At 39.3% G+C, this 26,534-nt stretch overlaps 1 protein-coding gene across 1 annotated transcript in view; it reads right to left on the bottom strand.

The window, feature by feature from the left end:
* Positions 1-26,534, bottom strand: part of Mroh2b (maestro heat like repeat family member 2B) — a 98,146-nt gene that overhangs the window by 7,131 nt on the left and 64,481 nt on the right. Inside the window, exons 20-35 of the mRNA XM_026410232.2 lie at positions 24,370-24,477; positions 23,699-23,851; positions 20,589-20,615; positions 19,650-19,769; positions 19,379-19,458; positions 13,354-13,489; positions 13,162-13,257; positions 12,798-12,887; positions 12,311-12,431; positions 10,154-10,251; positions 7,009-7,161; positions 4,482-4,639; positions 3,654-3,780; positions 2,984-3,171; positions 664-804; positions 162-276 (exon numbers count right to left, since the gene is read on the bottom strand). Coding sequence (XP_026266017.2) covers positions 162-276; positions 664-804; positions 2,984-3,171; positions 3,654-3,780; positions 4,482-4,639; positions 7,009-7,161; positions 10,154-10,251; positions 12,311-12,431; positions 12,798-12,887; positions 13,162-13,257; positions 13,354-13,489; positions 19,379-19,458; positions 19,650-19,769; positions 20,589-20,615; positions 23,699-23,851; positions 24,370-24,477 — 1,911 coding nt within the window. The remainder of the gene's footprint in view (positions 1-161; positions 277-663; positions 805-2,983; positions 3,172-3,653; positions 3,781-4,481; positions 4,640-7,008; positions 7,162-10,153; positions 10,252-12,310; positions 12,432-12,797; positions 12,888-13,161; positions 13,258-13,353; positions 13,490-19,378; positions 19,459-19,649; positions 19,770-20,588; positions 20,616-23,698; positions 23,852-24,369; positions 24,478-26,534) is intronic.

The following is a 26,534-nucleotide window of genomic DNA, read 5'->3' as shown; positions in this document are numbered from 1 at the left end:
TGCTCCCTGCTTCGGTATCTCTGGCAGGAGCTGTTTCCTCTGCTACCGAAGTTCCCCTTGAAGGTCCCCATTCTATGGTTTCAGCTCTTACTGAGCACTAGACCCTGAAAGAAGTACCCCAAGAGACCACTGAGCATGCTTTGATGGGTGCTCTCTCTTGCCTCAGAGAAGAAAGCTGTGCCGGTTATCCGGTAGTTCTCTGAGGAAGAGGTGAGGGATGGGAAGAGTTGCTCCATGATGTCCAGGATGACTCCACGCTGCCACACCAGCATGCTCCTGGAAAATGCAAATTTTAGAAGAATCTTTTTTATTTTTCTCTAAGCAACGGAGGAAATCTTAGCCTACTTGTTCCTCAGGCAAATTATCTAAAAAAGAATACTTGATGAAAGATCACCAAGCCTTAAATTTTAAAATAGCCCATTCAACTATCCAGTTTAAATGTCATTTGTCTGAAGCTGTTCACTTGAATCTTCTTCCCTTTTCTTTCAGGGAGTGGGGAGTTTGGGGCTGATCCTACCATCTCTTGCTCTTTCTTCCCTGTGTTCTTCTTTGATCATACATCCTATGTGAGCCAGTTGTTCTCAGTGAAGTTGCCTGTATTGCACCTCTATTCTTTTCTTTTGGTTTTCTCTTTTGCATCTGGTTCTAGACAATGTACATTACCTGGCCAGTGCACATACGCCTATGTGATGGCTATCAAGACTGCAAAGGAGGGTCCACAAATTGTCCCCCTCGTCCGATTCTTTTGCAAGGCCTTCTTTCATGGCTTGTGCTTGTAAACATTTCAGAGTTGTGGTTGAGAGCCTAAAGGAGACAGTAGGCATCACAAAAGTAAGTCAGGCCCAAACAGGAAATTGCGAAATCCCAAAGCCACTCTTCCCGCTCCACAGAAGGCTCGGACAACCCTGGATTTATGGATGTTGTGCAAGAGAAAAACAGGCAGCTCTGCTCTCATACTTTCTTCTTGGGATCAAAGGAGACGTCCAGATGATATGGGCTAGTAAATATTGCCACCAAATCTTGTCAACCTTCTACAAGAAAAAATGAAAACAAAAAATCCTGAGAATGGAAGGTGAAAAATACCCTATTTCACTGATTCTAAAGTAGCCTCTGTGAGATCAGGATGCATCTTGCACAGGATGGATGGTATGGTACACAGTTACTGTTGGCTAGACAGTGGTTGTGACGTGGTAACTATGGTTTGTGCATTCACATGTATGTGGTTGGATTCAGGTGTAGCTCTTCATATTGTTTTCATTTTAGTCAAGTTGCATGTGTTATTGTAACTGCATGTATGGAGTCTACATGCCTTTTAAAACACCTTTACAAAAGTTGCACTATGATTTGACATTGGAATGAAAACTTATGCAAAAGGTAAAGGAAACAGTGATGTTATATAGGTTGAAAATCTCATGCCTAGTAATCCTTGATGAACTCATTTTTTAGTTTATGAATTTTATTTTGATATTCATGATATATGTGACACAAGTGGTCAAATTATCATTTAGATAAAAGTTGATTTACCAAACAATTGTTTTTGGTTTTTGGGTTTTTCTGTTTGTTTGCATTTTTTTTTCTTTTTAGTTATACATGACAGTAGAGTATCTTTTGACATATTTATACAAACACGGAGCACATCTTATTCTAGTTAGGATCCCAGTCTTGTGGTTGTACATAACGTGGAGATTCACTGTGGTCTATTTATATAGGTACATCGGAAAGTTAAGATTCATTCCACTCTCTTTCCTATTCATGTCCCCTCTGCCTTTCTTTGTTCCCCTTTGTCTAATCTACTGAACTTCCATTGGAAGAGCTCTTTTGATAAGTGTAAAACAAAAATTTAAAAATATAAGTGGCAGCTGCATGGCCGGGCTGTTGGCACCACGGTCCCCTGTGGTGCTCCCCAGACCTTCCCCCAACAGAAATCCCCCAAAGCAGAAAACAGACCTATCTGGAAGAGATGCATTTAGAAGACGCCATCCGATTCTGTCCAAAGGAAGAAAGAGAACGTGAACAAACATCTTTCAGAGATCAAAAGACCAGAAAGGGGGATTTTGTACCTCCTTCTGCAAGCTCTTTAAAAAGAAGTCCAGTGGATCAGAATATAAGGAAAAACTAATAATAAGAATCCCTTAGGGGGATCCTTTATCCACCAAACAAGATTTCTTCAGAAACCGACTTGCCCTTGCAAATGACCTTGACCAAGGAAGCATTTATATGTGACACATTTAAAGTTGTATTGTCAAGTGGTAAGATGAGGACAAAGAAAGCTTGTGTCTATCTGTGTACATATCAATGTATAAATCCCTGAGGAAAGCTAAACTAATATAAATATTTACATATGAAACTAAGTCAGCATACATGACATTGAAGAGATGAAGATTAGTGTACAGTTAAGACCTGTCTTTTTGAATCACAACACTTGGGAAAAGGGAAATGAAGACTTTTTTTTTTTTAAATCTCATTATAGAAAAACACAATAAATTTGGAGGAAAATAAGTGTATATAAGAAGAAAAAAATGTATGTAAGAAAGCATTGACTTATGGCTTAGTTGACATCTTTTTCTCCTTTCTCAATGGTACACAAAATAATGCTGTTTTTTTCAATTGCTGAAGTCTAGATTTGATGAAATACGGCATTTATTTGTGTTTTCCTTCTTTCCCTACTGGTCTTAATATCACAGAATTCCAGCTTTCCTGGAAAGATCTTGATAAAGGAAACCAAACGGGCAGAGTGGGCCCTTTAGGAAAGAAGGCATAGCCATTATTCCCCATGTGCCCGTTGTGGGCAGCCACAGTGGGTACTGGGTCAGGGAAAAGGAACTGCAGGGCCTGCCATCATAGCCTCAGGACAGTAGGACCTCATTTCTTAAAAGTATTGGATGCCCTGCCGACAGGTGCAGAGCCTGGCTTTCGCAGCCCCTCTTGAGGACTCTGCCCGTGGAAGACAGCCCTGAAACATTCTCCCTGCCAGGCCATTTACCTGCAGGGGTCTGGCATCTGCTGCCGTTCCCCAGGCTGCATCACGCGCCTCCTGTGGCTCATGAAAGAAGTGGGCATCTTCTGGCCGAGCGTGCAGCTGACCAGTTTCAGGAGGAGAGTGAACAGCTCTGGGTACAAGCCGGTGACGGGGGTTCCCACTGAGATCACTTCATATATAGCACAGGCCACCTGAGGGGACAAAGCAGGTCAGTCAGATGGCATTCTCTTCTGCAAGACCATCTTTTCTCTGGGGGCTGACCTTCAAGTTTGTTTTCTCCCCCAATGACTGTTTTCCAAGTTGACAACGCTCAGGACAAAACAGAGGAAAGGGGGGCTTATTTATCTCTAAATGTTTCTCTCTTGGGACTGCCTTGAGAACATCATGTCTATCATCATTGGAGTTTTTTCAAAAACCAAAAGGTGCTTTGGTTTTCTTGAGGACTAATTTGGAAATATAGATGCATAGATTTGCTCTGGGGCAGGTGAGAACTGTGCTTCCCCAAATGATCAGCCACAGACAAAATGACTGCCGTATTTGTCTAATACGAACTAGGGTAGAGTTAAAGTTAGCACATGAGAAGTGCGACTAAAGCCACAGAACCAAGTTCCTGGTGGGAACAGATCATGGAGTAGGGAACGGTCCCAGGCAGTTGATGCAATGTTGGACTCACAGAGATCACTTCTTTCCCAGCGACGTCATCTTCTAATCCCATCTCCAGTTTCTCTATTAAGACTCGAATGACTTTGCCAGTGGAAGCTGGGTTTTCAGCTAAGGCCTTCCACAATGTCTTTGTGTCCCTAGGGTGTGAAGGTTGGAGGTTGAAAGATAAGATGCAACTCCTTGTGAGCTTTTCCATCTGACTCTCTGCAACCACATTATTCTTAATTACAATTTCAAGGACAGATTAAGAAGCTGCATGTCAAGGGATACTAAAGATATTTTATTTAACAATCTATTATTCTGGCCTTGGATTACCAAGGATTGTTAATGTCCATTAAGATGGTAACCTCTCACATAGGTGCATCCTAGGCAACAAGAAAGGAGAGAATATTCACCTTTTAATATCACTTATTTCTATGGTGCATATATATTTTAAAATTATAATTCTTTCCACATTTTTATTGGTGCATTATAGTTGTACATAATGATGGGATTTATTATTACATATCCATACATGCACACATGATAACAATATAATTTGGCCAATGTCACCCCTCAGCACTCATTCCTCTTTCCCCGCCTTCCGCCCCCCCCCATTTGATTTTCATGAGTTACAGTGTGTGTGTGTGTGTGTGTGTGTGTGCATTTTAAATCTCAGTACCATTCAATAAAAAAACACTTGAAAAAAACATTACTTGTGATTCAAATACCAATTTTTAAATTGTCCAACCTTTGTTTTGAATCTTTGCTATCTTTCTCTCAAACAGTAAATCCTTCCCCAAGGCCCTGCAGGGTAGCTTTTCCTGGGAGGAAGTACCAGTTCAAAATGAGAATCTACCTGTCGAAGGGCAGAGGCTTCTGTAAAAGGTTGACAACCACGGCGTCCATGTGAAAGCTGGCTATCTGGGAGATGGCTTCTAGTATAAACTGAAAACTTTCCTCCTTTTGTCTGAGGATTGGCATGTGGTGGTAAATTATGCCCAGGATCTCCAGAAGCTAAAAGGAAACCAAATAAAACATTATGTCACTTTTTTTTTCACTCTACATTCAATGGCCCAGGGAAGGTACCTCAGCACATTGTGGTTGGGTGGTTGATGAATTATAAATAATGTTTAAAACAAGAATGCATGGCTTATTTCTCACTCAAGAACATTACTGGTGAATTGGGTGTTTATTCTCAGTTCAATTTAGGCAGCAGTCAGTGAAAGAGAGTAATATGCCAGGTACTGTGCTGGGCACTGTGGGTGATATACCAAAGATGAAAAAGATGCAGCCTCCTGCAAAATGAGCCAGTGATCTAATAAAGGCTATCAGTGGGCTCCCCAAAGGAATGTGCTCCAGGTGACACAAGGCAGCTGGTATACAAACGGTGCATAGAAATGATAAGGAAATCGAGAAGCAACTGAGTCATGCTGGAGGAGACTTTGGTCTGCGTCTTAAAGGAACTGTAGTAATTTCAAAGGGCAAGGTGGAGATGGTGAGGGAGGGCATCCTGTCAGAAAAAAACAGGGATGTAAAATAAGAAAACATGAAGACGGACAAAGCACAGAGGATTTTAAGGGCAGGAAAATTATTCTGTGGATATTATCATGGTAGGTACATGTCATTATACACGTGTCAAAATCCCTGGGATGGGCACAACGTAGAATGCAGTTCCTTAAACCTTAGAGTCACAAACTCTATGGGCTTTGAGTGATATTGATGAGCCAATGTAGGTTCAGGGAGGACAACAAATGTACTACTCTGGAGGTGGCTGCTGATAGTGGGGGAGACTGAGCATGCTTGGAAAAAGGGGGGACTATGGCAACCCTCTGCCCAGTTTTTCTTCTGAAACTAAAACTGCTCTAAAAAAGAAAGTCCATAACAAAAACAGCAGGAAAGCATGAACATGAGAAAATGCCAACAAGAATTTCTGGAAAAAAGACAATGATGCAGTTCAGAGAACTGAGAGGATGGTGGGGCATGAAGGGCAGATGCCTTGATAGAAGAGATACAGCCAGACAGATCTCAGAGGGCACTGACGGCCACTTCACTGAATTTTGATGTTAATCTGAAGACAATAGGGAAAGATATCATACATTTGGATTTTTTGATATGGACAAGGGCATGTGTCTAGGTCAAATAACTTTTCTTCTCTTAAAAATTTCTCTCTCTTATTTTGTATACACATTTTAAATTAAAAATTTATTTTAAACATCACATTTTCTCCTTATTCCTTAATCATGAATATCCCTTAGATATAATTATCACTTCAGTATCACTGAAGTTGTGATACTTGAAGAGGATTTAATTCCCTGCTGGAAGCCTTTAAATATTCTTTGAACAATTCCTTAAGCTAAGCACAAACACACAGACATTTCCTATTTATCAACTTCTAGTCTCTCCTGTCTACTAGCATGGTAGAAAAGCCCCGCGTTTGGAGAAGTTGATACTGGGGATGGAACCTAGGGGCTCTCAACCACTGATCCATATCCTCAGGCCTTTTTATTTTTTATTTTGAGACAGGGTCTCACTGAGTGTCTGAGGCTGGCCTTAAACCTGCAATTCTCCTGCCTCAGCCCCCTGAGTTGCTGGGATTACTAGTGTGTGCCACGGTGCCAAGTACTAACTAAACACTTTTTAAAAAGTGACTTATTGGAAAGTAATTGGCACAGGGGTAATTTCTAATGCACAAAAGCCATGCTTTCGAAAAATTTTAAAATCTAGAGTCATTCACTCTGGCATACGGGGGTGGGGGCAAGGACTTCTTTCTCCCTTTTTCCTTGGGATGTGTTCATTTAGTTAAAAGTTTCTTTCTCACACGTTAATCTTTGAGTAATTTGTATTCTGTGTCTGACTTCAGGAGAGAGGACAGAAGAATCTCTATTTGTAGCTCTTAATCAAGCTTCTTGAATTTAAATTCTGTTCCTTCTCTTAACTCTTCAGTTGGGAGGAAGGATTGAGGGCTTTTCTCTAACCCATGGGCAGCCCTGCTTACCAGACAGTGCACCCCATGGTGTACAAATGGAAAGTGGGAGGAGTAGCAGTGGGATGAGAAGTTCAAGGGTATCTACTTGACTGCTGTTATTCTAGCAGATCCAACAACCTCGTTTTCCGCAATCTGAATGGCGCTGATTCAGAGGCAAAACCTCTGGTTAAAATGGGGCAGTTTCGAAAGTTTTTATGATCGAAGACCAGAGAAGCAACCGAGGCAGGACTCAGCAGGAGTCCTGTTAACACACAACTTGGCTTTTGCTGAGGCCTTCTGAGGCTGTGCACATAATCTTGCCTGCTGCCCACCCAGGACAGTCTGAGGAGACGTGGCCTGTTTGGCATTTCAAGAGTAGCAGAATTCTGCTCAGTTGTACAGCCGGTGGTCAGTTCACCTGATCTTCCAGCGAGGCTCCGTGCTCCCTGAGGGTGGTGATCATCCATATGCCGCAGGCCTTTGTACACGAGGGATCCAGGCTTTCCAGACCATCAAGGGTCTCCTCCAAGAACATCAGGATTTCTTCACTTGGAATGAATTTGCAGGCAATCTGAGAATGTACCCAGAAAGACTCATGTCACCAAACACCTCATTTTATGTATGGGCACTTACAGCATGTTATTTATTTAAGGATGTTAGCAACCACTGGGATTTCCAAACAGCACATGACTGAGGCCATTGAAACTAGAGAAAATACTCAAATAAGTTATTGGCATGACCTTTTATCTCTAAGCAAATTTTCTCTGGGCTTGCCTCTTTATCATTTCATATTTATTGGATTTCAAGCTTGCTAAGGCAATTTCCTCTCCAAACCTAAAGTGATAGCAATACTGCATGAGGGAAAAATAATGCATGTTTGTTCAGCAATTTTTATATTGTGAAGCACTTTCACATACATTCCATGTATCATGTAAATATGTCTTGAGTCTGTTCAAGAATAACTAAGCCTTGAGAATTTGGTAGAACCTACCTACACAGAGTAAGTACAACGCTGAGTACTCAGGTAGCTGAAAGTATCCTTATGGAATATGGATTATTTTGGACCCTGTTTTTGTTTTTTTTTTTTTTTTGGTTTCTATGCTTCAATAGTAAGAACAGTCAATAAGGAGAGCAACTAAGAACAGAGCAGGGAGGAAGAGCATGAGAAAATGATTAACATTAAACAGGGACGAGAGGTGGGAGGGAAAGGGAGAGAGAAGGGAAATTGCATGGAAATGGAAGGAGACCCTCATTGTTATACAAAATTACATATAAGAGGAAGTGAGAGGAAAGGGAAAAAAAACAAGGGAGAGAAATGAATTACAGTAGATGGGGTAGAGAGAGAAGAGGGGAGGGGAGGGGAGGGGGATAAGTAGAGGATAGGAAAGGCAGCAGAATCCAACAGTCACTAGTATGGCACTATGTAAAAACGTGGATGTGTAACCGATGTGATTCTGCAATCTGTATACGGGGTAAAAATGGGAGTTCATAACCTACCTGAATCAAACGTATGAAATATGATATGTCAAGAGCTTTGTAATGTTTTGAACAACCAATAAAAAATAGAAAACTATATGAAACATAAAAAAATAATAAAAAGTACTGCAAACTATAAAAAAAAAAAGAAAAAAAAAGAACAGTCAATAAAAGTTCAAGAAAATAAAAACTTGGTAATTTTGGTCTCTAGGGACAAGAACTACATGGAATGGTTGATAGCAATATGTGAACATGAGTGTGACACTTGTGTCTTGTGTTGATGAAAAGAGATTGGGCAGGCAGACAAAAGCTGGCAGTGCCAATGAGTTCCAGGAACATTTCTGGGCTGTTAACCAAGCCAGGTGGTAATGCTGTGCAGACATGAGAGCACACCTAGCCACAGTGGACAGCCCCCATGCATGGCGTGGTCTGGTGATGGTCCACTGAGACCAAATGAGCTCCTTCCCATGAACACTGGCTCATGACAGCCATTTCCCGGGGGATCATGGTTCCAAGCTCAAAGGACTACCCTACTGCTTCTACCCTAGGAAGCCTCCTAACTTCTCTCCCCTCTTCTCTTCAGTTTCTCTTTATCTCTTCTGCGGCCACCTTGATTCAAGCTACCTCATCAAACACCTGGACCCTTGTCGTCTCCTCCAGACGGACTTCACTCATTTTGTTCTTAGTGAAGTTCTTCAGATACTAGATTCTAGTTCCCTCAAAGCAGCCAATGTGACCCTTTGGGAAATAAAAATATGATCTTTTCTTAGAATCACTATTAGGCCATAGAGGCCATTGCAAATCAGGAAAATCCATCCTATCCTTGGGCTATTTCACTTCCCTCTCTAAGTATTTTATATAAGATACTGATTTTATTGGATACTTGATTGTCATCTGTGGAAAAAATTTCTGAGATGCACATATAAATCTGTGAAGCCTGCATATTCCACACGGGGCACAAATGTATGTACTGCTCACAATCATCGATTGGCTTTTGATTTCAACAGGGGTACAAACCAATATCCTTAATAGGGCCCGGAAATTTCCTCAACAAGCCCTTAGCTAACTCTGAGATTCACTGCTTACTTCTTTCTCCACCTCAGAGCCTTTGTACTTGCCGTGTCCCTAGCTGTGTCTTTCACAAAGGGCTATTTCCTAGGCATCTCTGTGGTGCTTTCCTTCAGAATGGATTTCTCTAAAGGTTCACTTCTCCTGTATTCCCTATTTCTTCACTTGCCTTTATTTTTCTCAGTTGTCATGACCTGACATTACATTTATTTTTCAGACTCCCTTTACTGGGATGCAGTCTTGATGAAGGCAGGAATTTTGTCGTCTTCTACCCTTAGAACCTAGAATACAGCCTGGCATATGCAAGGTGCTTAGGAGATAGTAGGTGGATGAGTGCATGATTGAATGAATGACTGAATTGATTGGCAAATCCTCACTATAACTGTGTTAAGTAAGCTATCTTCTTTCTTTCTTTTTACTTGTTTGTTAGTTTGAAGAAGAGTAACCCACCCTCCCCACCACACCACACCCCCCCACCCCACTTTTTTTTTGGTACCAGGGATCAAACCCAGAGGCACTTAACCACTGAGCCACATCCCCAGCCCTTTTTAAAAATATTTTATTTACAGCCAGGGTCTCACTGAGTTGCTCAAGGGCTTGCTATGTTGCTGATGCTGGCCTTGAACTTGAGATCCTCCTCCCTTAGCCTCCTGAGCCACTGGGATTATAGGCGTGTGCCACTACACCCAGCAAAAGTAAACTTTTAACATCAAGCAGTGCATAGAGTGCATTCAACTGACTCCTAAACAAAGCCCTTGCTCCTTCCACTCCCCACCACTGTATCCCACACTGGGAAAGTCTCCTTAGTTTATGAAATTTCTCACCGTGCCACAACCAGTAGCAGCTGTTAAGTAGGCACATGTACCCAAAGTCAATAAATGACAGGACAACAGGTCTTTCATTTAGCTCAAAAGTCTAAACTTCTGCTTCCTTCATGATGTACAGTTCATTGCTTACACATTTGGAAATTAACTCAGGATCATCTTTGTATGCTTTGGCCAATCTCCCATATTTGTTACCTTAGCTATTTTAGCAGAAATCTTTATCTGGACCTGCAGGTCCTCACATTCCAGTCCTTGCTGCAAATCCTGCAGTCTTTCCACTTCCATTTGAATACCTAAAGGGAACAAAGGGGAAAATTCATGAGTTCAAAGACCTTACAAAAGTTGAACGAGCTGGTGATGTGATACTAACTCACTGCTGGATTCCTTAGACACACATTAGGTCGTCTGATGAGATGGTGAACTTAAGGGCAAACATATCCTGAGTAGTTTCTACATGTAAGCACCATGTTATTTACTCTGCATGCAATGATTTATCACTCAGAAAGATCATCTGAGGTAGACTCCTTTGTTCTTGTCCCTATTTTGCAGATAAGAAAACTGGGGAGGAGAGATTTGAAGTCATTTGCCCAAGGTCACACAGTGAGTAACAATTGCAGAGTCAGAATTTGAACCCTGTTCTGTCTGAAGCAAATGTTTAGGCTCTAACACTTCTGCTATATTGCTATTTTTTTCTGGTGTTCCATTCTTCAGTGAGCTACCTTGGGGGAAAATAAAAGGTAACAATTATAATAAGAAATTTACATCAGTAACTGCCTAAGTGATTGTTGATATTAATTTACAAGTGGCTACCTAAACAATAATGATTCTCTGGTTGTATTTGAATGCATATTAATTGTGGAGACTGACACTGGAACCACCCTGTGGAGGGCAGCCTTGCCCAATAGAACACATGTAGACTTAAGAGTCAGACACACCTGAGCTCAAGGTCCAGCTACACTTTCAGTGGTCCAAGTGACTGGTAAACTTCCCTTATCTTAGAACTGATGGAGTACCATCTATGAGTATTCACAGGTATTTAATTTAGCATCACAATAGTTACTTGGTAGGTATTTAATAGCACATGTCCCTTCTCTCCCTCTGCCATGCTTATTTGGTCAACCAAGGAAAAAAGAGTTAGGTTAATTAATAAGTATGGAATTCTTAGCAACAAACACTTTGAGGACTGGAGTTTTGTGTTTCAGGATGTTAAAGAACAGGTAGAAAAATAATAGACTTAAAATTCCTTTCTTCCTTTGAGTTCTTTTCCTGGCATAGTTCTTCTCTTACTGGAATGGTGCCTTAGCACTTTCTTATTTTTTTTTGGTGTGGCAAAATCATACATCCCTAACAAATTATCTCCCCATATCCTAAGGGATTTTCAGATCTACTCCAACTCTGACAAATAGATTTTTTATTTTTCTTTTGAACTGACTGCCAACCTTATTCACCTACCCCCAACTAAATCCCACCATTTGGCTTTAACACAGTTTCTTTTGTGGTGCTGGAGATTGAACTCAGGGCCTTGCTCATGCTAAGCAAGTGCTCTGCCACTGAGCAATCCCCTTCCCCAACAACCCCTATACATTTTTCTTAGGTGACTCTTGGAATGGTAACATCTCCATGTCACCAGCATCAGAACAGTACTTAACACATGGAAAAGCACTCAGTAAGTTTTTAAAAACATACTATTTATTTTAAATCCAAAAACAACCAGTGAACATGGGAATGAGGTGGCATTAAACCTGGACCAAGTGTTCCCAGGGACAACTGGTCTACATGAACTGGACACACACCATGCAGAGTTGTCCCTGGTGAAACACCTGCTGATTTAGCCTTCAATCGAGGACCCTGATTATTGGTTTCAGCCTGAGACAGAAGTTTTTCAATTCCTTGTATTTTCTGATATTGACAGTTACTCTCATATAGTTGCAGAGCAAGAGGAAATGTGGATCTGTAAGCTCACAAGCCTCCAAAGAATTCTCAGAGAATTCTGAAAGTAACTTAGCACCATCATAATAGTGCAAAGGCTCTATTATGTTAGAGAAAGCATTGCTAATATGCCTAACAGCTCAGTAATTTAAATAGGAGACTTCCAAAACATTGTGCCTACTTTAGATCTTTGTAATGCTCCAGTGTTATCTTAAAAAATAAGAAGTAAAACAAACAAACGACCCCTCCCAAAGCAAAACACATAACAAAAAAAATCCAAACAAATAAAAACCAGACCCGGTGAGGGAAAATATGACTTGTTTCAATCTCAGCAGGAGGGAGACATAGGTACACAAAGAGGAAAACTGGGAATGAAAGGTTATCATTATCTCCCCATCTCTAGGTTTCCCGCCTTTCCCTCACCTTTTGCACAGAACAGGCCAATCATGGAACTCGTGGCTGCCTGGCGGATGGTGGGCAGGGTGTCACAGGAGTGAGGAGCCAGGAGCCCCAGAAGCGAACCGATTCTGAAGTTCTCTGGTGCCTGCAGGACAAAGGAAGCACCCCGTGTGATGCGGAGGCTGGTGATGACCCTGGGCATTCCCACATTGAATCCCAAGTCCCTTATTTTCTCTCTGCAGATCTTTAGAATCAAATGGAAGCATAAACCTTTTCCTAGGAGGCCCATGGAGAGGAGGAGCCGAGCAAGCCCAGGAGGAGACAGCTGGTCAGCCTACCTCTAGGGTGTCTCCCTCTCTCTGGACTCCGGAGGCCATCCCCGTGGTCCTCTGGAAAGCCTTCCACTTTGGGACTCCAAAACCATCAGGTAGGAGCTTTGGATTCAAGAGGCCTCAGAAATCCCTGCGATTGGCAAGCAATGACATCTGTTTGTTTCTAGGGGATTACTTGCCTCAACATCATTTGTCAGCACTTTTGCCATGATCTGGAAGGCTCTTTCTCTTTCCCACTCTTTCTGTGAAACAAGCCACATTCGGAGAAGCTGTTGGTCAAAGAATAAATGTCCTTTCCTTAGTATTCTTCATATTCATCGGACCTCCTTCTCTCCCTCTCCCTCTCCCTTGCTGTCCCTGTCCTTCTTCCTCTTCCATAACCAGGCTCCCATATCCCCATAAAAATTTCTTAAGAAGGCTGACCCTCCGTCGTGGGGAAGGTGGGTCAGGCAGCATTTTCCTGTGAAGATGAGGTAGCTTGGCGGCACCCTGGGGGACAGATCAGGGAGGAGGGGCATCAGTGGGAGTGGTGGTCCTACTCACATTGAACATTTCTTGGCAGTTTTCTGCATCCACATTATCCCATACCATGGACTTCAGGAGTTTCCCCAGAGCATCCATGGATCGTTCGTAGAGAAACTGAAATCAAATGTGAGCGTGTGAGTCTCAGGCTTCGGGCAGACAGCCAAGTCCTAAGGGAGATGTGCGTGCTACTCAGTCCTCACTGCCACGTACGTTGATGTGCTCCTTGTCCTTGTCCGTCTCGCCCTCGTTTCTGAGCTTTTCTAGAGGTGGTAGGGGAAGCAGCCTCCGGATATTCTCCTCAAGAATATTAAGGTGGTCGTTGATTGAGAGCTGAGGTTTCAGTTTACTGAAATGAGAACCATGTGGAGGAAGGGATCTTATGACCAGCGCAACCCACCCAGGGGAGTGCCCAAGACCTGTCAATCAAATGGGCCACATTTTCTGAGATCTTGGGATGTTGAAGGAGGTGGTGATGGGAACAGGGAGACACTGATTTCATAGCATCAGACTGCAATAAGTGAACCAAGGAACTGGAACCCACTTTCCTTCTTTTCCTTCTTTCTGTTTACTATAGACATCGTAAGGATAAAACACAAAACCTGACACAACTTCGGAAAATGTGAACGTGCAACAAACATTAAAACTTATCTGTTATTGAATAAATGTACATTAAGACAAGAAGACACCACTTGCCAGTTACCAAGTTAGCGAAGAAATAAGAAATGCTGCTGCTGTCAGGGCTGTGTGAACAAGTTCTTTCACAGAGCAGTGAGAGTCAGTACTAACCAGGAAACTCCATTTAGATGCTTTTCTTCTTTATGGACTAACTGTGTGTTTTTTTTTTTTTTTTTTTTTTTAAATCATCCCTGAGGTAATGTAAGTAATCTGCATCCATTTAAGGTATACAATTTAATAAATTTACAGAGATTACCCATAAAAAAACCACCACAATTTTTATAGAACATTTCTGTTGTCTCTCAGGTTTTTCTTTATGCCCCTTTGCAGTACATCTTTTCCTGACCTTGGGCCCAGACAACCACTGATTTGCTTTTTGCCATTGGAGATTAGTTTTCAGGTTCTGCAGCTGCTCTAAGTGAGGGTAGCTACGAGTCACCTATGGTCACTGGACGCCTGAGTAGTGACTAGTCAGAATTAACCTGTGGTATCAGTGTGAAGCACACTGGATTTTGAAGATTTAGAATGAAGGGTAATGGAGATTTTTAAAAAATATTTAATCTAATGTATTCATTATACTTATAGATACCAATTATATTATGTAATATAAATTATATACATATAACTATAATATACTAATATATTGGATTAAATGAAAATATATATTATTAAAATTAACTTGTTATTTTCTTTTTAATTTTTTTTAACTTGTTGCTTTTTAAAAATTTTTACTACGTAATTTTAAATGTCATATAGTAACTTGCATTATATTTCCACTTGACTACACTGCTCTAGAGCCTAGTTTATTCTTAATTCATCTTCAAGATTTACTTGTTTGAGATTTCTACAATTCTTCCTCATCTTTGTTAAGATGTATTTTGGGCTTACCTTTATCTTGCCTCTTTTTACATTTTGGAAAAATTATGTGGATGATTTTTGCATCTATTCTCCCCAGTAGGCAAAAACTCATTCAGGGTAGAGCCATATTCTCTTTTTCATTGTTTTTTAAAGATTCTTACTCAATAACTGATTGACATGGATGCCACTCAGTGATATTTATTATTTATTGAGGAAAAAAATCATCAACTATTATACTTAGATGTTCTGATCACAGTTTTTGCACAAAGGTGTTTATCAAAATATAAAAGTTTTTAAAAATAAGAAGCAGTTAAATATAATAGGAATAGAAAATTGAGTAAGATGAGGCATAGTTATACAACAAACTATTAGGCAGCCATTAAAATGATGTTTGTTGCTGGGCGTGGTGGCATGCACCTTTAATCCCAGTGGCTTGGGAGGCTGAGGCAGGAGGATCGCAAGTTCAAAGCCAGCCTTAGCAAAAGCAAGGCACTAAACATCTCAGTGAGACCCTGTCTCTAAATAAAATGCAAAATAGGGCTGGGGATGTGGCAGAGTGGGTGAATGTCTCTGAGTTCAATCACTGGTATCCCCTAAAACAAAACAAAATGATGTTTGTTACTTCACCATAATAGATGCCACATATCAAATGTCTGTAGTCAGTATCACACTCAGTGATGAAAGACGAAAGAATTTCCCTGTAAGATCAGGACCAAGACAAAGATGTTATTTTCTGCTTCTGTTTGACATAATGCTGGATGTTCTGCAGAGCAGTCACGAAAAAGAAGTAAAAGGCATCCAAATTGGAAAGGAAGAAATAAAATGCTCTTTGTTCATGGATACCAGAATCTTATCTGTAGAAAATCCTAAAGATTAGAATACATGAGTTCACAAAGTTGTAGTATACAAAAATCAAGATAAAAAACAGTTCATTTCTATATACTGATGATTAATGATACAAAAAGGAAATTAGTAATTCCATTTATAAGAGCATGAAAAAGAATAAACTACTCAGGAATAGACTAAACCAAGGAAAACCACAACACATTTTTCTAAGAAAAATTAAAGAAGACACGATAAGTGAAAAAAAATATCTTGTGTTCATGAACTAGAATATTTAACAAAGAGAGTTAGAATTAGATCTTAGTATTGTTAAGATTAAACATACATATTTAATTGTAATTACTATCCAAATACCAAGAACTTTTTTTCAGCAATAGAAAAATCCATTCTAAAATTAATATGGAATCTGAAGGGAACCTACGTAGACAACATAGTCTTGAAAAGGACTGAAATTGGAATTCTTACACTTACAGATTTCAAAACTTATTATAAAGCCACAGTAATCCAAATAGTATGGTACTGGCAAAAAGATAAAAATATAGATCAATAGAATAGAATACAGAGTCCAAAAATAAACCCTTATATGTATGGTTAAATGATTTTTGACAAGGATACCAAGACCATTCAATAGGGGAAAGGATAATATTTTTCTCTTTATTGCAATATTTTTATTCTATTGCATATATTTAAGGAATACAACATGGTGTTATGAGATCTAAATTAAAACGGTTACTGGAGAGAAACACAATGACACATCTATCATTGCATACATTACCCCTTCCTGCCCGGTGGAAAGTGCAGTTATAATCTTACAAGCAAAAATCCTTAGTACAAAATAGCATGCTTATTAGTGTATTTGCTAATGCTGTACATTGCATCCTTGGACTTATTCATCCTACATGTTTGCTACTTTGTACTTTTTAATCTACATCTTCCCATTTCCTTCCACTTCACCTGCCCCTGTTAATCATTGTTTTATTCTCTATATTTGGATATTTGACTTTTTCTTTATATTCCACATTTAAGTGAGACTCTGAATTATTTTTCTTTCTATATCTGGTTATTTTACTAAGCACAATGTCCTCCAGACTTATGCATGTTGTGACAAATGGCAAAATATCCTCATTTTAAAATCTAAATAATATTCTATTGCATATACTTACCACAGTTTGTTTTACCCATTCATCTGTCAATGGCCACTTTGGTTGTCTTTGTATTATAGCTGTAATGAATGATGCTGCAATGAACATGGGAGTTGTATGTCTTTACAAGGTGGGGATTTCATTTCCTTTGGAGATATATTCAGAAGAGATATTGCTAATTCTGTTTTTAACTTCTTGAGAGACTTCCATACTGTTTTCCCTTATAGCTACACTAATATAGACTTTCACCAACAATGTACAAGGGTTCCCTTTTCTCCACATCCCTATCCACACTATTATCTCTTATCCTCTTAATAATAACTATCCTAATGGGTATGAGGTGATTTAGAGGTTTTGATTAGCATTTCCCTGATGATTAGTGATACTGAGCATGTTTATATATAACTCTTGGACATTTTTATTTCTTCTTTGGAGAAATGTCTGTTAAGATTTTTTTAATGCATCTTTTTACACTGGGTTATGTTTTCTTGCTATTGAGTTGTGTGAGTTCCTTTTGAATTTTGGAAATTAAATCCTTCTAGGATATATGGTTTGCAAATATTTTTTCCCATTCCACAAGTTGCCTTTGTATGCTGTTGATTGCTTTATTGTGGTGTAGATGCTTTTTAGACTACATCAAATGTAAAAAGTTCTGGCACCAAAGGACACACAGAGTGAAAATATGACCTATGTAATGGGAGAAAACATTTGCAAACTGTTTATCTTATAAGGGGTTAATTTCTAGAATCTATAAAGAACTCCAGTACTCCACAGTAACAAAACAATTTGATTTTAAAAATGAGTAATGGAAATGGATGGACATTTCTCTAAAGAAGATATACAAATGGCCAAAAAGTCCATGAAATGATACTCAGTATCACAAATCAGTAGGGAAATGCAGCAGTTCACAATGAAGTACTACTTCATACCCATTAGGATGACAACTATAATTTTTTAAATTTGTTCTTTTTAATTCTACATGACAATAGAATGTATTTTGGCAGAATATGCATATATAGAGTATAAATTATTTACTTAGAATCTCACTCTTGTGGTTGTACAGTTGTGGAGTTACCCTGGTCGTGTATAAAATACAAGTTATGACTGATTAATTTTACTGTCTTTTCTATTCCCCATCCCCCTTCCCTTTCCTTTATTTAATCAAATAGATTTCTATTATTTCCCTCCCCAACTTCCCTTGTTTTGGGTTAGTATTCATGAATCAGAGAGAACATTTGGGATTGGCTTATTTCAATTTGCATGATATTCTCCAGTTCCATCCATTTACTGGCAAATGCCATAATTTCATTTTTCTTTATGGCTGAGTAATATTCCACTGTGTATTTGTACCACATTTCTTTATCCATTCATAGATGGCAACTATTAAAGACACCAGAAAATTTCAAGTGTTGATGAAGATGTGGAGAAATTTGAACTCTTAAACCCTGTTGGTGGGAATATAAAATAATGCCACTGCCATGGAACTCACTATGGTGGTTCTGCAAAAAATAAAAAATAGAATTACCATGCAATCTAGCAATTCCACTCCTGGGCATATGCCCAAAAGAAATGAAAATAGCATCTTGAAGAGATGTGTGCACACCCATATTCATAACAGCATTATTTACTGTAGGTAAAAGATGGAAGCAACCCAAGTACTTATCAAAAGATGAATGGATAAAGATATGTCAGATATATATCTATATCTCACATCTATATCTATATATATCTCAGCATTAAAAAATAAATGAAATTCTGATGTGTACTATAGCCTGGATGAATCTTGAAGATATTGTGCTAAATGAAATAAGCCAGTCACTTGACAAATACTGTATGATTTCACTTATATGAGGTGCTAGAGTACACAGATTCCCAGAGACAGAATACTGGTGGTTTCCAGTGACTGAGGGGAGGAGAAAATGAGGAGCTATTGTTCAATGGATATAGAGTTTCAGTTCTTAAGAAGCTCTTGAGGTTAAGAGCACAACACTGTGAGTGTACTTAACATTATGGAACTGTTCCCCTAAGGATGACTTAGATGATACATTTTATGTTGTATATGTTAAAATAAAACATGTTGTTTGTGAAGAATGAATAACAAAATGGGACTACATAACATGAAGTGAGAAAAAGCAAGATAAAAAACCACAGGTAGAGTAGCATCTCAATTATGTAATAAAAATGGAAGACTAGAAATACAAGGAATTGAAGGAAGCATGTCAAAATGTCGAGAGTAGGGGGTTGTAAGCTATCCTTACTATTAATTAGTTTTTTTTCTATAGCTTCCTAATTTTAACAATAACTTTGAATTTATTTTACTACAGCGGGAAATATGTCTTTAAAAACTTGATTAAAATGATTTCTTCTTCAGGTTTATTGCTGCTAACCAACTAGAATGTGATTAGGACTTTCACAAGATTTTAATGGGAAGATTAAAATTTGTCTGCAGACCAAGATGTAGGAAGAGAAATTTCCTTTTACACAGAGATTTCATTCTCATATAACAATAAATCCGATTCCTCTGAGTAACACTTTGTCTTTGTCATTCATCAAATGATCAATCTCTCTGCCGGTTTGGTAATGCTTTGGAAAGAGAAAAAGCTTCTGTTTTAAAGCCCCCTTAAGGAATCATGTTCATTTGGGGGAGGGTGTGCAGGATCAGGAGTGGTGGGGAGAAAGAAATCCTTTTTCCATGAGAATAACAAAACATTCTCTACCTTAGGTACCTGATGGCAATTAAGGCTTTCCACCGAATGGGGCTAGCTAAGGAGTCCAGGGGCTCATCCCTGATGAAGTCCTGAAACACAAACAAGGAAGTGAAATGTTTCAGAAAGGATCAGGGGAGTTCCCAGACACAGTGCCATCCTCATTGGGCCCTTGGTGCTCTGGGGCAGAAAGAGCAAAAACCTGTTACATGGCACTGGTGAGTTTCACCCATTTTTAAATGGAACACTTGGGGGCTTCCTCCTTCCTTTTTTACACTCTCACCAGCATGTAACCGATCAGCATCTCTTTGTAGGAGAACTGGAACTGCTTATCCTCAGCATCTTGGACAGCAATGCCTATCTCAGTGATGCTTCTGGTGAAACTCATTTGCAGATCTATGTCCTAAAGCCAAAAAAAAAAAAAAAAAAAAAAAGACAGTGTAAGCTGAGGTCTTAGGTACCACAGCTGGATCTGTGAACATGTGCCTCAGGGTTGAAATAAGTGCCCAGGCAGGAATCTTTGTTCCCTTTGACATCTCTATCCCAGCCTGGGATCTAAGTTGCAGGGAAGTTAAGCAAAGGCTGGGGTTGGGACTCAGTGGTAGAGCACTTGCCTAGCATGCGAGGCACTTGGTTCAATCCTCAGCACCACATAAAAATAAATAAATGAAATAAAGGTATTGTGTCCATCTACAACTCAAAAAAAAAAAAAAAGAAAAAGAAAGGTCAATATCTTCAATATCTTTTCTTTATTATTTGCCATAGATTGAAGTTTCTCTAGAGCAGTGGTTTTCAGATTTTTTTTGATCATAAACCATGATAGAAAAGTGTTTACCATTCTACCTAGAACTTGTGTAAAACATAACTAATATATAACTGAAAAGTTGAATGATACTTGCTATTGCTGTATGCAAGACATTCTACTTTATCTTTTATTTTATTCCATTAATTTTTTTTTTGCTGTTATGAACTATTAATTTGACTGGTGGGTCACAATCCAAAGTTTGGAAAACACTGTTCTAGTTTACAAATCAACTTGCAAACAACCTCAAACCAGAATACAGCTTATCCAGTTCTGGATTAAGTTTATGGATCCTGGCTAGAGAATTGAATGAATCAGTTATACATCAGGATCCTTTCCACTGGAATTAAATCTAGAGGACATCTATGCTTGGTATACTTCAAGGGAGTGTGATTGATTGATCTATCAAGCATCTCATACCTTATTCATCACAGTCATGCCCAGAACCTGATAAATTAAAAGCAAAAGCAGATAATCAGTAAACAGTAGTCAGAGACAACCCCAACCCAAAAGGAGCTACCCACCATCCTGAGAGACAGCAGCAAGTAGAGTCTTTCCAAGGCAGGTGTGGGGGGCTGTTCACTCCCCTCACATTTATAAAGTGAGACCTTGCACATGGGCAGGTTAGTCAAGAGTAAGCTAAAAGAGGCAAGACAAAGACTCCAACCTTTGGTGTTCAGGCTTCACAATCAGTTTAAAGAGGCCCTAACTGAATGTGGTCAGGACAAAGGGTAAAACCTTTTGGAGGAAAGTTCAGTGAAGAGTTAGAAGATGAGAAGTCACAGGGCAGCTAAATCTAGAACAAAGAGTATACTCAGACTTACTGCAGGTTTCTATTGAAAAAAAATGTTCCAACAAGGTCGACAGATACTTTTAGCACATGCCAATTTTGTGTTTGCTTGTGTGCAGTTGCACAGCTGAACTGAGCCCTGCGAAAACACCCAGAGCACAAAGGTGCCCACAATGTGGACCCCTACCAGCTACCTCAGTTTGCTGTGTGCAAAGAATCTCTCCCATCCAAATCTGGTGTGGCAACCTCATTGCACTTCAGATAGGCCTCCATTGTTTCATAAGTCAATATTTACAACTGGCTTCAGGTGTTTCAAGATAAAGTGTCATTTTTTTTTTGGTATTCTAATTAAAAACAAATTTTAAGTAGGTATCTGTCTTATCTTAAAATGTGCCTCTAGCTCCCTAAAAGACTAGGCATGGAACCACCATATGACCCAGCTATACCACTTCTTGGATTTTACCCTGAAGAATTAGTCATCTTACTACAGTGATACATGCACAACCATGTTTATAGCAGCACAATTCACAATAGCCAAACTATGGAACCAGCCTAGATGTCCATCAATGGATGGATAAATAAAGAAAATGTGGTGTTTATGCACAAGGGAGTTTTATTCAGCAATAAATAAAAATGAAATTATGACATTTGCATGAAAATGGATGGAACTGGATATCATCATGTTAAATAAAATAAGCCAGACTAGGAAGATTAAGGGTCTTATGTTTTCTCTCATATGTGGAAGCTAGAGAGTAAAAAGGAAAACAAAGTTGGGGGTGGATCTCCTAAAAATCAAAGGGAGATCAGTAGAAGAAAGGAACCAAGAAGTGAGAGATTGGGAGGGAGGGGGCAATGCTGGGGGGTGACATTGGCCAAATTATATTACTCTATTTGTGTGCATGTATGAATATGTAACAACAGATCCCATCAGTATGTACAACTATAATGCACCAAAAAATGTGGGGAAATGTGTGTCTATTTACAGATTTTGAATATTGTTCCTCAAATTCCACTTTCCCCATAATCCCAGTTTTTCCTGTTATCTGTGCATATGTTGCATGACAGCAGAATTTCTTGTGCTCTATAAATATATAATCACCTTTATCTCCACTTTTGTAATAAGTTTTCTCAATGATTGGCTAATAATTAATGTAACATAAAGCATCTTTTATTATGTATCTCATCATTGCTTATTAGATTTTGGGAGCATCAGAATCGGCTCTGGAGGAGTGTGTTGATCCATCCCTAAAGACTGGCTTAGGCGTCCTATCTCCAGGCTCGCCATACAATTCTCATGCAATTGTAGTGTGGGGACCATTGCCCAACATGCTTCCATGGACTTCTGCTGCTATCCATGTTTTATGAGCTCCCCACAAGTCTACTCTTATCAGATAAACTTGTGAGGAAAAATCAAGAGTGCATATGAATCAAACATGTGGTTCATGAAAACACAGAGGAGGGGATGAATGGGGATGAGGTACAGACCCTGACATCAAGGTGCTGGCAACATAAGGAGGGAGGTGGATGTGCACCTGATCAATGAGAGCTCCCCACCCCTGCCTCTAGATTACAGCCTTTCATAAGCCTTGTAAGCCTATAGATTTCTAGATGCTTCTGGGATCTATTTGATCAGCCTCCCTGGAAAACTATTCTGGAAGTCTATATTTAAAACTTCATCCCTAGGGGATTGTTAGGTAGCCTACCTGATATTTGTCAGCAAAAGAGTTTTGAATTGATTAATGTGCAAAAAGCAGTTTATTAAAGAAACGAAGACAGTGCTTTGTAGGGGGCAGGGGCAGAAATGATCAGATGAATTCCAACTCAGTTCAGTGGCTCTGAGGCGAACATCCTTGTCATGTTTGAAAGACATCAAGAAGGTCACTGTGGCTGGGATGAATGTGGAGGGGGAAGACAGTACAACATGAAGTGAACCTGGTAGCTTGGTGAATAACATACTTTATTCACTTAAGAATACATGTGTGGATGGGTGTGGTGATGCACTCCTGTAATCTTGGTGGCTCAGGAAGCTGAGGCAAGAGGATTGTGAATTCAAAGCCAACCCCAGCAACTTAGTGAGACCCAAAGTAACTTAGTGAGACCCTGTCTCTAAATAAAAAAAATAAAAAGGGTTTGGGATGTGGCTCAGTGGATAAGTGCCCCTGGGTTCAATTCCCAATACCAAAAAAAAAAAAAAAAAAAAGAAGAAGAATACATGTGTGGGTGGGTGGGCTGGGGATATGGCTCAGCGGTTCAGAGCCCCTGGGTTCAACCTCTGGTACCAACCAAACCAAACCAAAGAAAAAGAATACACCTGCGCCACTTAACTGTTCATGATACACTATTTTGAGTTATTTCTAAATATTATCATATAAGAGATTAAACAACTACCATTGGGTCACACTTCTGAGAACTATTATAGGAAAGTTATAAACCAGCTGCCCTAAAGTGGTAAAGGAGTAATTATTTTAAGTTTAAACAAGACTGAGCTCATCATGGATGTAGCTGATCTGGGGAGACATCACTGGAGGGATAGGACATAAACTGAACAAGGCCTTGGGAAGCCAACATCACTCGACCCTTCTTCATAATAAATTTTTCTGTTTGCATGTATTTTTGCCTCCCAAACATGCCTGATCTAACTTTTTTTTTTTTTTTTTTTTGGCGGGGGTGGGGGGCTTCTGTTCTTTGAACTTGAACATTTCCAAGAGCTGTAAGATTTAGGAGCTGTGATGAGTGTTACCTGAGAACACTGGCCATAGAGAAACAGGATTTGGGCCAGGAAGTCTTGATTCAGCCTGGTGAGAAGCTGCTCCTTGGGAGCATGGAGGGCCACAGCTCCGTAGATCACGATGACATCAGTTTTGGTCAGTTTCTTTTTCCCAGAAAAAATATACTGCAGACCAGAAAATGGAGACATTTGATTAAAAAAAAAAAAAAGTGACCTAAGGAGTTTCTTTTTCTCTCATTTTTTTTTTTTTCCTAATCCTGTGGATCACTTTCAGGGCTAAGAAACTGGACTGAGATGATTAAAGTGAGTCTAAAACTAGTGTACTCTTGCTTGTACAAATGTACACAGGCAGGACTACCATGGGACTCTCGGGCCGTGGTAGAGGTGACTGAGAGGCTTTTTCCCTTCAGGAGAAGCAGGGCACCCATAATGGGAGTTGTGCTGGAGGCCTGGGGAGCTGGTAGCAGGACAAATGCAGGACCTTCCAAGCAGTGACAGGAAAGTGGAGTAGACGTGTTACTTAGCTGACGGTCCGGCAGGGCCTGGGCTTACGTAATTTGGGTGTAGAATAAGGACCTGGGGATAGGAGATGGGATAATATGGAAAAAGGATATTCATTGAGGAAACCAGTATTGTTTTCCCTTGTAGTGACCAAAAGCTTCAGCCATGAATAGTGTATTTACCTTACATCGATTCATGAAAAACTTTTCCTGATCCTGGAATGTTTTAAGAACTTTTAAAACAATGTCCAAGTGGTTCTCGGCACAGTATCCTAAAATAGATGTTATTCCCTGAAATCAGAAAAGGCGTGAGATTTTGAGGTCAATCAGGCATTCATTCAACAGGTACGTGTTGAGTACCCGTCCATCATGTGGCAGACACTTTTCTGGTTTTGGGGGGTACAGCGGTGAACAGAATACACCAAACTCTGTCCCAGTGGATGTAGACCTGAGAGGAAGGACGGAGATGCAAAGAGGAAGTGAGCAAACACATAGATTCAGTGAAATGTAAATATATAGTATGTCAGGTGGTGGAAAGTGCTACAGAGATAAGAAAAGCTGGAAAATGGCTAGTCAGGGTTGGGGGATGTTTGCAATGTAAATAGAGTAGTTGGAGAGGTGCTCCTGAACAGGGTGGCATCAAGGAAAACCCTGAAATAAGTTAGAGGGTGAGTTACTGAACTACCTGAGAAGGAGAGATTCAAACAGAATGTAAGTGCAAAGGTCCCGAGGACCACTGAAGAGGGCAGAGTGAACAGTCATGGAGGAAATCTGTGTAAGATAGGGCAGATGAGATTTTGTTCTAGGAGGTCTTTGTAGGTGACCCTCAATGATTTCAAGATTTTGGAGTTGTAACTTTAGATGGAAAGCCAATAGAGGTTTCAGCTGCCTGATTTTTTAAAATGTATTTTTTTTTTTCTTTTTAAATTTAAAATTTTTTAAAATTAAAAATAATTAGTGCATATATTCATACTAGGTGCAATACATTTTGATACATATATACTTTGTGGAATTATAAAATCAGGCTAATTTAAAATCTATTTTTTAGATATTTTGAAATATGCAATACATTTTTGCTAACTATGTTGACGGACATTTTTAAAGGATCACTTTGTGGCTGAAATGTTCTTACATCTTGAACAGTGAATTTCTGGAGAGCTGTGAGCTCCTGTATGGCACTCTATGGTTGTATTCCCCTCTCCCCATGTCTCCAGGCCAAGGGGGATTTCACCATAGTGCATGAATCCTGTGGTCTCATCCTACTGCAACGTGTTCATGAATGCTGTTATATTTCATTTGGTTACTTAACCCCACTTGACTTACATTGAGAACCCATAGGTTAGACTGTTGCCAACAAGGGCTCAAATAGCTGTTCTTGGCTTCAGATGCCAGGCCATACAGCCCCCAACAGAAGGTGTTGGGAATCCTTTGAAGTCCTGGGGACTGATTTCCCTTTGTCCCTTGGTCATAGTCTAAGATATAAACCTCTCTATCTCTGATCTTATTTGTACTCTCACCCCACAATGCTCATTTTTTTTAAAACATAGAAAATATATAAGTAAAACAGATTATTTGCCTTTTTATTGACAATAATGGACTATAATAGAAGGAATATGAGTTTTAAGTTAAAGAAACTCAGATTAATATTCCTGGTCTTCCTTATGAGATAGTGTGACTTTGTGAAAGTTGACTACCCTGCTCATAATATTTTTGTATCTTTAAATTGCAGTAATGCAATTTTTTTACAGACTAAAAAACATCCACTCTGTATTAGTTTTTAGAAGTAAGCTATAAAAACTGTTGTATGAGATGATCCCACTTTCATAGAATCTCATGTGTAAGACGTACACAAACTCATGAAAGATACCACCAAAATATTAACAGTGGCTATATTCAGGAGGTAGGTTTTACTTAATATATCTTTCTATATTGTTTAAATATGGTATACTAGGATGCATTATTTTTATAATAAAAAGAATAAACCTATTTACATTTTTGAAAAATAAAAACATAATCTTTAGAAAAAAATTGAAGCAATGATATTTGTATTATATAATACGTACGAGTGCTTAATCAGGTAACAAAAGAATGGTGGATATTGACCATTTTGCCCCATTGTCTTGATATCTGATCACTTTTATTTTGGTTACATCCACATGTATGAATGTTCATGGAGAGCAGAGGATTTTTTTATGAATAGTTTTTTAAAAAAATTTTTGTTTATTTATTTATTTATTTATTTAAAAATGTTGTGCTGGGGATTGAACCCAGTGCCTCATGAATACTAGGCAAGCACTCTACCACTGATCCACAACCCCAACCCTATAAATAATTTTTTAAAAATTTTA

The sequence above is a fragment of the Urocitellus parryii genome, chromosome 1 (genome assembly GCF_045843805.1).
Source record: "Urocitellus parryii isolate mUroPar1 chromosome 1, mUroPar1.hap1, whole genome shotgun sequence".
NCBI lineage: Eukaryota > Metazoa > Chordata > Mammalia > Rodentia > Sciuridae > Urocitellus > Urocitellus parryii.
The sequence above is the reverse complement of the archived record's forward strand: the minus strand, read 5'-3'. Positions and strand labels throughout refer to the sequence as shown.